Below are 17,467 nucleotides of genomic sequence, written 5' to 3'. Positions count from 1 at the left end.
ATGTCCCACTCTCTAAGTACCTTTGGTAAACCCTATGTCCCACCCTCTCAGTACATTTGGTTAACCCTATGTCCCACCCTTTAAGTACCTTTGGTTAACCATATGTCCCACTCTCTAAGTACCTTTAGTTAACCCTATATCCCACCCTCTAAGTACCTTTGGTTAACCCTATGTCCCACCCTTTAAGTACCTTTGGTTAACCCTATGTCCCAGCCTTTAAGTACCTTTGGTTAACCCTATGGCTCCACCTTAAGTACCTTTAGTTAACCCTATGTCTCTATTTTTAGTACGTTTGGTTAATCCTATATCCCACCCTCTATGTACCTTTGGTTAACCCTATGACCTACTCTCTCGTACATTTGGTTAACCCTGTGTCCTACTCTCAAAGAACCTTTGGTTAACCTTTTGTCCCGCTCTCTAAGAAAATTTTGGTTAACCCTATGTCCCACTCTCTAAGTACCTTTGGTTAACCCTTTGTCCCGCTCTCTAAGTACCTTTGGTTAACCCTATGTCCCACTATCTTAGTATCTTTGGTAACCATATGACTCACTGTCTAAGTTCATTTGGCTAACCCTTTGTCCCACTCTCTAAGTACATTTGGTTAACCCTATGTCCCACTCTCTCGTACCTTTGGTTAAACCTATGTCCTACTCTCTAAATGCCATTGGTTACCCTATGTCCCAATCTCTATGTACCTTTGGTTAACCCTATGTTCCACTCTCTCGTACCTTTGGTTACCCCTTTGTCCCACTCTCTAAGTACCTTTGGTTAACCCTATGTCCCACTCTCTCGTACATTTGGTTAACCCTATGTCCTACTCTCTAAATGCCATTGGTTAACCCTATGTCCCACTCTCTAAGTACCTTTGGTTAACCTTATGTCCTACTCTCTAAATGCCATTGGTTAACCCTATGTCCCACTCTCTATGTACCTTTGGTTAACCATATGACCCACAGTCTAAGTTCATTTGGCTAACCCTTTGTCCCACTCTCTATGTACCTTTGGTTAACCCTATGTCCCACTCTCTAAGTACATTTGGTTAACCCTGTGTCCTACTCTCTAAGTACCTTTGATTAACCCTATGTTCCACTCTCTCGTACCTTTGGTTAACCCTTTGTCCCACTCGCTAAGTACCTTTGATTAACCCTATGTCCCACCCTCTATGTACTTTTGGTTAACCATATGTCCCACTGTCTAAGTACATTTGGTTAACCCTGTGTCCTACTCTCTACGTACCTTTGGTTAACCCTATGTCCCACTCTCTAAGTACCTTTGATTAACCCTATGTACCACTCCTTAAGTACCTTTGGTTAACCTTATGTACCATTCTCTAAGAACCTTTGGTTTACCCTATGTACCACCCTCTCGTACCTTTGGTTAACCCTTTGTCCCACCCTCTTAGTACTATTGGTTAACCATATGACCCACTGTCTAAGTACCTTTGGTTAACCCTATATCCCACCCTCTTAGTACTATTGGTTAACCATATGACCCACTGTCTAAGTACCTTTGGTTAACCCTATATCCCTCCCTCTAAGTACCTTCGGTTAATCCTATGTACCACTCTCTATGTACCTGTGGTTAACCATATGTCCCACTCGCTAAGTACCTTTGATTAACCCTATGTCCCACCCTCTATGTACCTTTGGTTAACCATATGTCCCACTCTCTAAGTACCTTTGGTCCCTATGTCCTATTCTCTAAATGCCTTTGGTTAACAATTTGTTCCACTCTCTAAGCACATTTGGCTAACCCTATGTCCCACTCTCTAAGTACCTTTGGTTAACCCTATGTCCCACTCTCTAAGTAGCTTTGGTTAACCCTTTGTCCCACTCGCTAAGTACCTTTGATTAACCCTATGTCCCACCCTCTATGTACCTTTGGTTAACCCTATGTCCCACTCTCTAAGTAGCTTTGGTTAACCCTATGTCCTACTCTCTAAATATTGGTTAACCCTATGTCCCAATCTCTAAGTACCTTAGGATAACCCTACGTTCCACTCTCTATGTACGTTTGGTTAACCCTATGTCCCACTCTCTAAGTACCTTTGGTTAACCATATGTCCCACTCTCTAAGTACCTGTGGTTAACCCTATGTCCTACTCTCTAAATATTGGTTAACCCTATGTCCCACTCTCTAAGTACCTTTGGTTAACCCTATGTCCCACTCTCTAAGTAGCTTTGGTTAACCCTATGTCCTACTCTCTAAATATTGGTTAACCCTATGTCCCAATCTCTAAGTACCTTAGGTTAACCCTACGTTCCACTCTCTATGTACGTTTGGTTAACCCTATGTCCCACTCTCTAAGTACCTTTGGTTAACCATATGTCCCACTCTCTAAGTACCTGTGGTTAACCCTATGTCCTACTCTCTAAATGCATTTGGTTAACCCTTTGTTCCACTCTCTAAGTACATTTGGTTAACCCTATGTCCCACTCTCTAAGTACCTTTCGTTAACCCTATGTCCCACTATCTATGTACCTTTGTACTGTTTGTGTGGTCAGTTTTTGTACTGTTTGTGTGGTCATTGTTCTGTTTGTGTGGTCAGTGAACTGTTTGTGTGGTCAGTAAACTGTTTGTGTGGTCAGTGTACTGTTTGTGTGGTCAGTGTACTGTATGTGTGGTCAGTGTACTGTTTGTGTGATCAGTCTTTGTACTGTTTGTGTGGTCATTTTTTGTAATGTTTGTGTGGTCAGTCTTTGTACTGTTTGTGTGGTCAGTGTACTGTTTGTGTGGTCAGTGTACTGTTTGTGTGGTCAGTCTTTGTACTGTTTGTGTGGTCAGTCTTTGTAATGTTTGTGTGGTCTGTCTTTGAACTGTTTGTGTGGTCAGTCTTTGTACTGTTTGTGTGGTCAGTTTTTGTACTGTTTATGTGGTCAGTGTACTGTTTGTGTGGCCAGTCTTTGTACTGTTTGTGTGGTCAGTTTACTGTTTGTGTGGTCAGTCTTTGTACTGTTTGTGTGGTCAGTGTACTGTTTGTGTGGTCAGTGTACTGTCTCTGTGGTCAGTGTACTGTTTGTGTGGTCAGTCTTTGTACTGTTTGTGTGGTCAGTGTACTGTTTGTGTGGTTAGTCTTTGTACTGTTTGTGTGGTCAGTGTACTGTTTGTGTGGTCAGTGTACTGTTTGTGTGGTTAGTCTTTGTACTGTTTGTGTGGTCAGTGTACTGTTTGTGTGGTCAGTGTACTGTTTGTGTGGTCAGTGTACTGTTTGTGTGGTCAGTCTTTGTAATGTTTGTGTGGTCTGTCTTTGTAATGTTTGTGTGGCCAGTCTTTGTACTGTTTGTGTGGTCAGTTTACTGTTTATGTGGTCAGTGTACTGTTTGTGTGGTCAGTGTTCTTTTTTGTGGTCAGTCTGTACTGTCTCTGGTCAGTGTACTGTTTGTGTGGTCAGTCTTTGTACTGTTTGTGTGGTCAGTTTTTGTAATGTTTGTGTGGTCTGTCTTTGTACTGTTTGTGTGGTCAGTCTTTGTACTGTTTGTGTGGTCAGTGTACTGTTTGTGTGGTCAGTCTTTGTACTGTTTGTGTGGTCAGTGTACTGTTTGTGTGGTGGTCAGTCTTTGTACTGTTTGTGTGGTCAGTGTACTGTTTGTGTGGTTAGTCTTTGTACTGTTTGTGTGGTCAGTGTACTGTTTGTGTGGTCAGTGTACTGTTTGTGTGGTTAGTCTTTGTACTGTTTGTGTGGTCAGTGTACTGTTTGTGTGGTCAGTCTTTGTACTGTTTGTGTGGTCAGTTTTTGTAATGTTTGTGTGGTCTGTCTTTGTACTGTTTGTGTGGTCAGTTTTTGTAATGTTTGTGTGGTCTGTCTTTGTACTGTTTGTGTGGTCAGTCTTTGTACTGTTTGTGTGGTCAGTGTACTGTTTGTGTGGTCAGTCTTTGTAATGTTTGTGTGGTCAGTGTACTGTCTCTGTGGTCAGTCTTTGTACTGTTTGTGTGGTCAGTGTACTGTTTGTGTGGTTAGTCTTTGTACTGTTTGTGTGGTCAGTTTTTGTAATGTTTGTGTGGTCAGTCTTTGTACTGTTTGTGTGGTCAGTTTTTGTAATGTTTGTGTGGTCTGTCTTTGTACTGTTTGTGTGGTCAGTCTTTGTACTGTTTGTGTGGTCAGTGTACTGTTTGTGTGGTCAGTCTTTGTACTGTTTGTGTGGTCAGTCTTTGTACTGTTTGTGTGGTCAGTGTACTGTTTGTGTGGTCAGTCTTTGTACTGTTTGTGTGGTCAGTGTACTGTTTGTGTGGTTAGTCTTTGTACTGTTTGTGTGGTCAGTGTACTGTTTGTGTGGTCAGTGTACTGTTTGTGTGGTTAGTCTTTGTACTGTTTGTGTGGTCAGTGTACTGTTTGTGTGGTCAGTGTACTGTTTGTGTGGTCAGTCTTTGTAATGTTTGTGTGGTCTGTCTTTGTAATGTTTGTGTGGCCAGTCTTTGTACTGTTTGTGTGGTCAGTTTACTGTTTATGTGGTCAGTGTACTGTTTCTGTGGTCAGTGTTCTGTTTATGTGGTCAGTCTTTGTACTGTCTCTGTGGTCAGTGTACTGTTTGTGTGGTCAGTCTTTGTACTGTTTGTGTGGTCAGTTTTTGTAATGTTTGTGTGGTCTGTCTTTGTACTGTTTGTGTGGTCAGTCTTTGTACTGTTTGTGTGGTCAGTGTACTGTTTGTGTGGTCAGTCTTTGTACTGTTTGTGTGGTCAGTGTACTGTTTGTGTGGTCAGTCTTTGTACTGTTTGTGTGGTCAGTGTACTGTTTGTGTGGTCAGTCTTTGTAATGTTTGTGTGGTCTGTCTTTGTACTGTTTGTGTGGTCAGTCTTTGTACTGTTTGTGTGGTCAGTCTTTGTACTGTTTGTGTGGTCAGTGTACTGTTTGTGTGGTCAGTGTACTGTTTGTGTGGTCAGTCTTTGTACTGTTTGTGTGGTCAGTCTTTGTAATGTTTGTGTGGTCTGTCTTTGTACTGTTTGTGTGGTCAGTTTTTGTACTGTTTGTGTGGTCAGTGTACTGTTTGTGTGGTCAGTCTTTGTACTGTTTGTGTGGTCAGTCTTTGTACTGTTTATGTGGTCAGTGTACTGTTTGTGTGGCCAGTCTTTGTACTGTTTCTGTGGTCAGTTTACTGTTTGTGTGGTCAGTCTTTGTACTGTTTGTGTGGTCAGTGTACTGTTTGTGTGGTCAGTCTTTGTACTGTTTGTGTGGTCAGTCTTTGTACTGTTTGTGTGGTCAGTGTACTGTTTATGTGGTCAGTGTACTGTTTGTGTGGCCAGTCTTTGTACTGTTTGTGTGGTCAGTTTACTGTTTGTGTGGTCAGTGTACTGTTTCTGTGGTCAGTGTTCTGTTTATGTGGTCAGTCTTTGTACTGTCTCTGTGGTCAGTGTACCGTTTGTGTGGTCAGTGTACTGTTTCTATGGTCAATGTACTGTGTGTGTGGTCAGTCTTTGTACTGTGGTCAGTATTTGTACTGTTTCTGTGGTCAGTGTACTGTTTGTGTGGTCAGTCTTTGTACTGTTTGTGTGGTCAGTCTTTGTACTGTTTCTGTGGTCAGTGTACTGTTTCTGTGGTCAGTTTTTGTACTGTTTGTGTGGTCAGTGTACTGTTTGTGTGGTCAGTGTACTGTATACTATGCGCAGTAGTCAACTCCAATTAGAATTTAAATACCAGAGAGTTTTCAATATTTAATTCCTGTAATTTGTCATTAGTTATGTTTGTGTTGGTCGATAGTCAGACTTATTGGAATCTGCCTGATAATAAGAACAAAAGTGAAATATAATCCCGTTACCTTGTTTAAATCACAACTCTGTTTCTATTTTCAGTGACATTCACTAGTCGTAAGGTATCCATGTAGGTACTTTTCCCTTTGCTATAGATTATTCATGGCTGTCCAAGGACGTCTTTTCAACTCATATGGAATGACAAACTCGTAGTAAAGGTAATAACAGCGTGCTTGAATATTTATTGGTCTATTCTAAAAAGTCTGTGAGCCTTGAATAAGTAGGACTACATCATCTACCTGTTAATAGCTCCTTGCCTGATTTGGTTCACGTGTACCTAAGTCAGTCCTTGCGTGACCTATTCTGTAAATGAACCTTTAAGACTACCAACTTCATATATTCGACAGAGCGTAAGCATCATAAATAACTTAAACAAGAATAAAGAATGCCTTTTGTATCTCTTTCCAATAGCTGGCGTTTTGCCCTGTACATCGATTTAAACATACGTTTGTATTTTTAGCATGAATTTCATTCTTATTAAAATTAAATGTTCTCACCTAGGCCTTATCTGTTACGACAAAATAACCACCAAGTATTTTGTCAAATTATCAATGGACGGAACTGTATAGTTGATAACTTACAGATGATGTTCTTCTGTTATCTATATCCTGTGTGTGTCTCATGTCACTGAATATAAAAATATAGAATATAAAAAAAATGTTTGGGTTATAAGGACAATAAATACAAAGAGAAAAATAAATTTGTTTAATCCTGTTGTTATGGAAAATTGGGAACACGTGAGACATATAACAACAGACATATGCTGACGGTGTCTACTGATGATGGGGTATCTCTACAGCTAAGGTCACATGACGACGGTGTCTACTGATGATGGGGTATCTCTACAGCTAAGGTCACATGACGACGGTGTCTACTAATGATGGGGTCACTCTACAGCTGAGGTCACATGACGACGGTGTCTACTGATGATGGGGTCTCTCTACAGCTAAGGTCACATGACGACGGTGTCTACTGATGATGGGGTCACTCTACAGCTGAGGTCACATGACGACGGTGTCTACTGATGATGGGGTATCTCTACAGCTAAGGTCACATGACGACGGTGTCTACTGATGATGGGGTCACTCTACAGCTAAGGTCACATGACGACGGTGTCTACTGATGATGGGGTCACTCTACAGCTGAGGTCACATGACGACGGTGTCTACTAATGATGGGGTCACTCTACAGCTGAGGTCACATGACGACGGTGTCTACTGATAATGGGGTCTCTCTACAGCTGAGGTCACATGACGACGGTGTCTACTAATGATGGGGTCTCTGTACAGCTGAGGTCACATGACGACGGTGTCTACTAATGATGGGGTCACTCTACAGCTGAGGTCACATGACGACGGGTTCTACTGATGATGGGGTCACTCTACAGCTGAGGTTACATGACGACGGTGTCTACTGATAATGGGGTCTTTCTACAGCTGAGGTCACATGACGACGGTGTCTACTGATGATGGGGTATCTCTACAGCTGAGGTCACATGACGATGGTGTCTACTAATGATGGGGTCTCTCTACAGCTGAGGTTACATGACGACGGTGTCTACTGATGATGGGGTCTCTCTACAACTGAGATCACATGACGACGGTGTCTACTGATGATGGGGTCACTCTACAGCTGATGTCACATGACGACGGTGTCTACTGATGATGGGGTCTCTCTACAGCTGAGGTCACATGACGACGGTGTCTACTAATGATGGAGTCACTATACCGCTGAGGTCACATGACGACGGTGTCTACTGGTGATAGGGTCACTCTACAGCTGATGTCACATGACGACGGTGTCTACTGATGATGTGGTCACTCTACAGCTGATGTCACATGACGACGGTGTCTACTGGTGATAGGGTCACTCTACAGCTGATGTCACATGACGACGGTGTCTACTGATGATAGGGTGACTCTACAGCTGAGGTCACATGACGACGGTGTCTACTAATGATGGGGTCACTCTACAGCTGAGGTCACATGACGACGGTGTCTACTGATGATGGGGTCTCTCTACAGCTGATGTCACATGACGACGGTGTCTACTGATAATGGGGTCTCTCTACAGCTGAGGTCACATGACAACGGTGTCTACTGATGATGGGGTCTCTCTACAGCTGAGGTCACATGACGACGGTGTCTACTGATGATGGGGTCTCTCTACAGCTGAGGTCACATGACGATGGTGTCTACTAATGATGGGGTCTCTCTACAGCTGAGGTTACATGACGACGGTGTCTACTGATGATGGGGTCTCTCTACAACTGAGATCACATGACGACGGTGTCTACTGATGATGGGGTCACTCTACAGCTGAGGTCACATGACGACGGTGTCTACTGGTGATAGGGTCACTCTACAGCTGAGGTCACATGACGACGGTGTCTACTAATGATGGGGTCGCTCTACAGCTGAGGTCACATGACGACGGTGTCTACTGATGATGGGGTATCTCTACAGCTGAGGTCACATGTCGACGGTGTCTACTAATGATGGGCCACTCTACAGCTGAGGTCACATGACGACAGTGTCTACTGATGATGGGGTCACTCTACAGCTGAGGTCACATGACGACGGTGTCTACTGATGATGGGGTCTCTCTACAGCTGAGGTCACATGACGACAGTGTCTACTGATGATGGGGTCACTCTACAGCTGAGGTCACATGATGACGGTGTCTACTGATGATGGGGTCTCTCAACAGCTAAGGTCACATGACGACGGTGTCTACTGATGATGGGGTCACTCTACAGCTGAGGTCACATGACGACGGTGTCTACTGATGATGGGGTCATTCTACAGCTGAGGTCACATGACGACGGTGTCTACTGATGATGGGGTCTCTCTACAGCTGAGGTCACATGACGACGGTGTCTACTGATGATGGGGTCACTCTACAGCTGAGGTCACATGACGACGGTGTCTGCTGATGATGGGGTCACTCTACAGCTGAGGTTACATGACGACGGTGTCTACTGATGATGGGGTCTCTCTACAGCTGAGGTCACATGACGACGGTGTCTACTGATGATGGGGTCACTCTACAGCTGAGGTCACATGACGACGGTGTCTACTAATGATGGGGTCACTCTACAGCTGAGGTAAAAGATTTACACACACTAATGTCGGACTACTAAAATCAAAGTGCAATGGAACAGTGGCGTCCACGATGATATCGCTTTGGCCGCGTAGGCTGTACGTGTCGATGAGTGTTTAGACTATTCAAGGGCCGTGGTTAAATAATTGAAACATCCACTGACGGACATCCTACCATCATTCACAGTGTTGGTTTAATGTCTAAAGCGTTTGTTTTACGTTTTATTGAATTATTTGTCTTTTTGCCTACATCTCTGTCACTAACGTTACTGATACATCACGTTCCTGCTGACAGGGAAAGTGTTTATATCGATCGCATTTAACGTGAAAGCAGTTTGATGGAACATCGATAAGTTAGAACGCCTATTTTCGTCAAGTCGATATATATAAATTTACCTAGTGTTATGACGACGAGTTATTTATCAGTAAACATTTCAATATAAATGATACCTTTTTCACCAACACTGAGGCATTCATGATACTATGAACACATAACACAAAAGGATATTATGATTTTAGTCCGCGTACATCAATGAAGGGATAGAAATGACATGTAAACCACATCATTCGTTTGGTCAGGCACGATCAATTGGAATCTCTGTTAGGAGATTACTACGTCCTGCAAAATAAATACCGAAACTCACCACCGTGAATGGATAATATACAACATGATTGGGTCATATACAACATGATTGGGTCATATACAACATGATTGGGTCATATACAAGATGATTGGTCCATATACAACATGATTGGGTCATATACATGATTGGTCCATATACAACATGATTGGTCCATATACAACATGATTGGGTCATATACATGATTGGTCCATATACAACATGAATGGTCCATATACAACATGATTGGTCCATATACAACATGATTGGGTCATATACAACATGATTGGATAATATACAACATGAATGGTCCATATACAACATGAATGGTCCATATACAACACGATTGGTCCATATACAACATGATTGGGTCATATACATGACTGGTCCATATACAACATGATTGGTCCATATACAACATGATTGGATAATATACAACATGATTGGTCCATATACAAAATGATTGGTCCATATACAACATGATTGGATAATATACACCATGATTGGGTCATATACAACATGATTGGTCCATATACAACATGATTGGATAATATACAACAGGATTGGATAATATACAACATGATTGGGTCATATACAACATGAATGGTCCATATACAACATGATTGGATAATATACAACAGGATTGGATAATATACAACATGATTGGGTCATATACAACATGATTGGGTCATATACAACATGAATGGTCCATATACAACATGATTGGTTCATATACAACATGATTGGTCCATATATAACATGATTGGATAATATACAACATGATTGGATAATATACAACATGATTGGGTCATATACAACATGAATGGTCCATATACAACATGATTGGTTCATATACAACATGATTGGTCCATATACAACATGATTGGGTCATATACATGACTGGTCCATATACAACATGATTGGTCCATATATAACATGATTGGGTCATATACAACATGACTGGTCCATATACAACATGATTGGTTCATATACAACATGATTGGGCCATATACAACATGATTTATAATGACTGGTCCATATACAACATGATTGGCCCATATATAACATGATTGGATAATATACAACATGATTGGATAATATACAACATGGTTTAAATGGTCATATATCATAAGGGTCCATATACAACATGGTTTAAATGGTCACCATATATAAGGGCCATATACAACATGGTTTAAATGGTCACCATCTGAATGGTCCATATACAACATGATTGGTTCATATACAACATGATTGGTCCATATACAACATGATTGGATAATATACAACATGATTGGGTCATATACAACATGAATGGACCATACACAACATCGTTTAAATAGTCACCATTTAAGGGCCATACACAACACGGTTTAAATGGTCACCATCTAAGGGCCATATACAACACGGTTTAAATGGTCACCATCTAAGGACCATACACAACATGGTTTAAATAGTCACCATCTAAGGGCCATATACAACACGGTTTAAATAGTCACCATTTAAACACAACACGGTTTAAATGGTCACCATCTAAGGGCCATATACAACACGGTTTAAATGGTCACCATCTAAGGACCATATACAACACGGTTTAAATGGTCACCATCTAAGGGCCATATACAACACGGTTTAAATGGTCACCATCTAAGGGCCATATACAACACGGTTTAAATGGTCACCATCTAAGGACCATACACAACATGGTTTAAATGGTCACCATCTAAGGACCATACACAACATGGTTTAAATGGTCACCATCTAAGGGCCATACACAACATGGTTTAAATGGTCACCATCTAAGGACCATACACAACATGGTTTAAATGGTCACCCTCTAAGGACCATACACAACATGGTTTAAATGGTCACCATCTACACAACATGGTTTAAATAGAAACCATCTAAGGGCCATACACAACATGGTTTAAATAGAAACCATCTAAGGACCATACACAACATGGTTTAAATGGTCACCATCTAAGGGCCATATACAACACGGTTTAAATGGTCACCATCTAAGGGCCATACACAACATGGTTTAAATGGTCACCATCTAAGGGCCATACACAACATGGTTTAAATAGAAACCATCTAAGGACCATACACAACATGGTTTAAATGGTCATCATCTAAGGACCATACACAACATGGTTTAAATGGTCACCATCTAAGGGCCATACACAACATGGTTTAAATAGAAACCATCTAAGGGCCATACACAACATGGTTTAAATGGTCACCATCTAAGGGCCATACACAACATGGTTTAAATGGTCACCATCTAAGGACCATACACAACATGGTTTAAATAGAAACCATCTAAGGGCCATATACAACATGGTTTAAATGGTCACCATCTAAGGACCATATACAACACGGTTTAAATGGTCACCCTCTAAGGACCATACACAACATGGTTTAAATGGTCACCATCTAAGGACCATATACAACACGGTTTAAATGGTCACCATCTAAGGGCCATATACAACACGGTTTAAATGGTCACCATCTAAGGGCCATATACAACACGGTTTAAATGGTCACCATCTAAGGACCATATACAACACGGTGTAAATGGTGGTCATCATTGCTACTGACAATAATTATGACTGTTTATTGATAGAAGATGATTACACTGACAGACGTGATGGTATGACACAAGGAGAGAGTATTTATTTCACTCCCTCTAAAACTGAAGACTTGAATGCAAAGGATAACATTATCTGTGGCTCTCATTATATCTAGGGGCTTTGACTCTAGGAATCTGAACATACTGTCAAAATAACTCGAGGATTTCGTACCGTGCCTGTAATGCCAACAAGTAAAAATATTTCAAGTAGAAAACAATCAAATAACATACATGGTGGTATTGTCTTCAGAGGCCCACAATATCGAAATCGACATGAAGAGAAAAAAATTCATTTCAAAACTTGATCATTTGCACGTTCATTTTTCAAATAAAAATATGGTAAAATAGTAAAAAAAAAAAATATATATATATATATATATATATATAAACAAAAACAAAAAAGCAATGGGTATTTGATATTAACTGGCAAATGAACATTCACTTTTGACATAAACAAGTTTTCTGGAATTTACGAATTCTTGTATTTGTTTATTCCTGTGTTCACGTACTACTATATTCTTGCATCTATGTTCTCAACTTTGAGCTTTATTGAATACTATTTTGTCATATGTTTTCCACGGAAGCATAAAAATTCAAACATTAGAGCCACTGTTTCACTGCACACAAATAATAAGTATAGAGCCGTATATTTAAGCAATATATCAGACATCGAGTTAACCAATAAATCAGACATCGACTTAACCAATAAATCAGACATCGACTTAACCGACCTAACCAATATATCAGTCATCGACTTAACCGACTTAACCAATATATCAGACATCAATTTAATCAATGTATCAGACATCAATTTAATCAATATATCAGACATCAATATATCAGACATCGATTTAACCAATATATCAGACATCAATTTAATCAATGTATCAGACATCAATTTAATCAATATATCAGACATCAATATATCAGACATCAATATATCAGACATCGAGTTAATCAATATATCAGACATCGAGTTAACCAATAAATCAGACATCGACTTAACCAATATATCAGACATCAACTTAATCAATATATCAGACATCGATTTAATCAATATATCAGACATCAATATATCAGACATCGAGTTAACCAATATATCAGACATCGAGTTAACCAATAAATCAGACATCGACTTAACCAATATATCAGACATCAATTTAATCAATATATCAGACATCGATTTAATCAATATATCAGACATCGAGTTAACCAATATATCAGACATCGAGTTAACCAACAGATCAGACATCGAGTTAACCAATATATTAGACATCGAGTTAACCAATAAATCAGACATCGACTTAACCAATATATCAGACATCAATTTAATCAATATATCGGACATCAATATATCAGACATCGAGTTAACCAATAAATCAGACATCGACTTAACCAATAAATCAGACATCGACTTAACCAATATATCAGTCATCGACTTAACCGACTTAATCAATATATCAGACATCGAGTTAACCAACAGATCTGACATCGATTTAATCAATATATCAGACATCAATTTAATCAATATATCAGACATCGATTTAATCAATATATCAGACATCGAGTTAACCAACAGATCAGACATCGAGTTAACCAATATACTAGACATCGAGTTAACCAATATATCAGACATCGAGTTAACCAATATATCAGACATCGAGTTAATCAATATATCAGGCATCGAGTTAATCAATATATCGGACATCAATATATCAGACATCGAGTTAACCAATATATCAGACATCGAGTTAACCAACAGATCAGACATCGAGTTAAACAATATATCAGACATCAATTTAATCAATATATCAGACATCGATTTAATCAATATATCAGACATCGAGTTAACCAATATATCAGACATCAAGTTAACCAATAAATCAGACATCGACTTAACCAATATATCAGACATCAATTTAATCAATATATCAGACATCGATTTAATCAATATATCAGACATCGAGTTAACCAATATATTAGACATCGAGTTAACCAATATATCAGACATCGAGTTAACCAATATATCAGACATCAATTTAATCAATATATCAGACATCGATTTAATCAATATATCTGACATCGAGTTAACCAAAATATCAGACATCGATTTAACCAATATATCAGACATCAATATATCAGACATCGAGTTAACCAATATATCAGACATCAATTTAATCAATATATCAGACATCGATTTAATCAATATATCAGACATCGAGTTAACCAATAAATCAGACATCGAGTTAACCAACAGATCAGACATCGAGTTAACCAATATATTAGACATCGATTTAATCAATATATCTGACATCGAGTTAACCAAAATATCAGACATCAATTTAATCAATATATCAGACATCGATTTAATCAATATATCTGACATCGAGTTAACCAAAATATCAGACATCGAGTTAACCAATATATCAGACATCAATATATCAGACATCGATTTTATCAATATATCAGACATTGAGTTAACCAATATATCAGACATCAATATATCAGACATCGAGTTAACCAATATATCAGACATCGAGTTAACCAATATATCAGACATCAATATATCAGACATCGAGTTAACCAATATATCAGACATCGAGTTAATCAATTTATCAGGCATCGAGTTAACCAATATATCAGGTATCGAGTTAACCAACATATCAGACATCGAGTTAACCAATATATCAGACATCAATTAAATTAATATATCAGACATCGAGTTAACCAATATATCAGACATCGAGTTAACCAATATCTGTTGGGAATATAAGATTATTTACCACGACACCAGTGTATAACAGTAACATAAGAAAAGACACTACTCTCAGCAAAGTCGGGTCTTTTTGTCATGATCAAAGGGTTTTACAAGGTGGATAGCAATGTAGTTTTAAGTTGAAAGTAGAAAAGTACTTACGTAACAAGATAGCTCTGTATTTATCCATGTACCTTTTTAATTTCAGTAAAAGTATTGAGGAACCTTCCACAGATTATTGTCACAATTTCTGACATTGGATCATGCCAAAATACTTAATTTGAGGACAAGTTTACAGACACAATATCACATGATGAAATCTTTGTCACCTTTGTTGTCCATATGACTCTACAAATGCAATGTTAAATAGCAAAGAAAATGAAGGGGAGAACAACGGTAATCTCGGATAACTATAACTGATCTAGGCCTATGTCACCCCAGCTGCTAATAACTTCATCATTTTCAATAATGGTTGACATGTTTATGTGAACCTTGGCTAGTGTCCGTTGCAGCAAATCAATATGGTGTACTTGAGAATATAGGGGTGACTAATTATACCTAAAACAAAAGGAAGTACATTTTCGTGCCGAGAAGAGGATTGCTCTTTACAAACACGATGACGCTCTGTTGTGTTCTGTGTAGTACTGGTTGACAAGATATAAGAAGTGTACAACTGTTCCTTAGGGATGGTCCGTCACGTGAGGGAGAGAGAGACCAATGTGACATCAAGTCATTTGGGCGACAGACAAATGAGGCAATGGAACTTCAGATGGATCGTCTCATCTATTTTTGACAGCACAACGTCGAATGCAAAACGTTAAGAGGTTCCAACGTAACGTGTTAGGCATCCGAAGTACTGCAGAGAGATCTGGAGTGCAACACGACTGAAACACGATATTACGTATAAAGTGAGGTACACTCACGTTCTAAAGAAAGTAAGTATTGTGTTATCGATATAACTGTTTTCAAATTCTTGTTTATAATGCCGCTTTGTTGTTTACAATAAAGCCATACATGGCTGTAATGAGTATCGTGTTCTCACTACATCACATTTTACTTGACCTGACCACTTACATCGTTTCTAACAAAAATCATCACCTTTTAGATATCTGTTAATAGTATGGTTTATTTAATATAGTATAGTAATCTCGTTTGTAAGCTTCTTTTCGTTTCCTTGTCGTTATTTCTGATTTCCTTTATCGATAAACCACATGTCATTGTTTTCTTTTTTTAATTCTAGACGACTTCAGCAAGCTCGTATTAGCAACATGCCAACCATGGTATTGTGTCAGACAACTCACTCTAGATTATAAAGACCACACTTCTTGTTGTCCCCGATGTACAAACAGAAGAATTCCTCTTTTCCGCTGATAAGATAATGAGATTAGTAACATTGTCTTCGAACTTCACTAAAAGGAATAAGTGTTAGCTGGAACCAAATCCCTGTTTTCGCAATTAACATAGTTTTTAACACTGTGATTTATATTGAAAATTTCGATCTACGATGTTTGAAAAAATCATGTGTAACACATTGTGTATTGACAAGGATGGTTAAATCACAATATATATATCATATTGATGCGTATTAACTACTGGTATATATATCCATGGTGACTGATTCTAGTGTTGTTTTCATTACCTGGGAACTTGTTACACATATCTAATTAGTCTGATAGTGATACTCCATGTCACGTGGTACCTTAATAGCCAATACATGTATCTAATACGCGCCAATTATATTTATTTGTTTGTTACAATAAAATTGCTTGGAAATGAAATATGTGCAGATGAATACATCTAGAGGTGTTCCGCGTATTGCACATTAACATAGTAATAAAGGGTTACATCTGACGTCTATTAAAACTGAGTGGGATCATTACAGCTTGGATTTCTGTTGTAATACAATTCTATTGATTATTTGCACCATTTTCCAAATCGAAAATTGAAAAGTAACCTGTATGTAAAGTATGATATAATACGGATTTTTTCCCCGTATTTCAATAATTGATGATTCTGTAGGTGGGTTAATTACCGTTAACCACCATTATATATCTTAAGGAAATATAAATCGATGAGGAGAGTGAGTGCGGTAAGTTTTCTTGATCTGTTTGAACTATTGTTCTGGATGTGATTCATATATATTATCAGAGATTTACAGCGATTGAAAACTGTTTAGGAGTTCTGCAATATGTCTATGTCCTTTATCAAACAAAAGGTGTAAAGGACGGAGCCTTGACGACTGGACGAAAGTCAGGTGTCAAACTGTCAGGACGTAAACAACGACCATTTTGTCTTCGTTTGTCACTTCTATAGTGTTGTGTGGTTGCATCGGTTTACTGATGTGATGTTCTCTCAAAAGGAGACAAAACAGGTATGGTTTATCAAATTCCATGCAACACCTACAGTCACATCGATGGTACAGGAGGGAGATTCGAAACACGTCTCAAGGAATTTCAAAACGACGTAGTTTCAATGAAAAACAAAAAATACATCGACGATATTAAAAAAGATTAAAATAAATCAGCCATCACAGATTATGTCAATATCAAATTTCAACAACATTTACCGACAACAAATGGATTGAATAACAGGCAATATTTACAACTGCATCACAGTTAAG

The 17,467-nt window shown here is 38.9% G+C and overlaps 1 protein-coding gene across 1 annotated transcript; it reads right to left on the bottom strand.

Moving 5' to 3' along the window:
* Positions 1-12,239: 12,239 nt before the first annotated feature.
* Positions 12,240-13,584, bottom strand: LOC132551790 (uncharacterized). The gene is made up of 3 exons (XM_060215934.1): positions 13,285-13,584; positions 12,796-12,873; positions 12,240-12,269 (listed from the first exon to the last, which is right to left on the bottom strand). The coding sequence occupies exons 1-3, from the start codon at positions 13,582-13,584 to the stop codon at positions 12,240-12,242; spliced, it is 408 nt and encodes a 135-aa protein (XP_060071917.1).
* Between the last annotated feature and the right edge of the window lie 3,883 nt (positions 13,585-17,467).

Source organism: Ylistrum balloti, unplaced genomic scaffold (genome assembly GCF_031769215.1).
Source record: "Ylistrum balloti isolate Yb309-2 unplaced genomic scaffold, AGI_CSIRO_Ybal_v1 Utg370214, whole genome shotgun sequence".
Lineage (NCBI taxonomy): Eukaryota > Metazoa > Mollusca > Bivalvia > Pectinida > Pectinidae > Ylistrum > Ylistrum balloti.
This window is presented reverse-complemented; position numbering and strand designations above follow the sequence as displayed.

Bases quoted from the DNA above. Each gene is read 5' to 3' on its own strand.
- LOC132551790 (XM_060215934.1), bottom strand. From the start codon at position 13,584: ATGTCAGATCTGTTGGTTAACTCGATGTCTGATATATTGATTAAGTCG. The intron at 12,874-13,284 runs TTGATTAAATCG...ATTAAATTGATG, and splicing joins TTAACTCGATGTCTGATATA to TCTGATATATTGGTTAAGTC. The intron at 12,270-12,795 runs GTTAAGTCGATG...TTGGCATTACAG, and splicing joins AGTCGATGTCTGATTTATTG to GCACGGTACGAAATCCTCGA.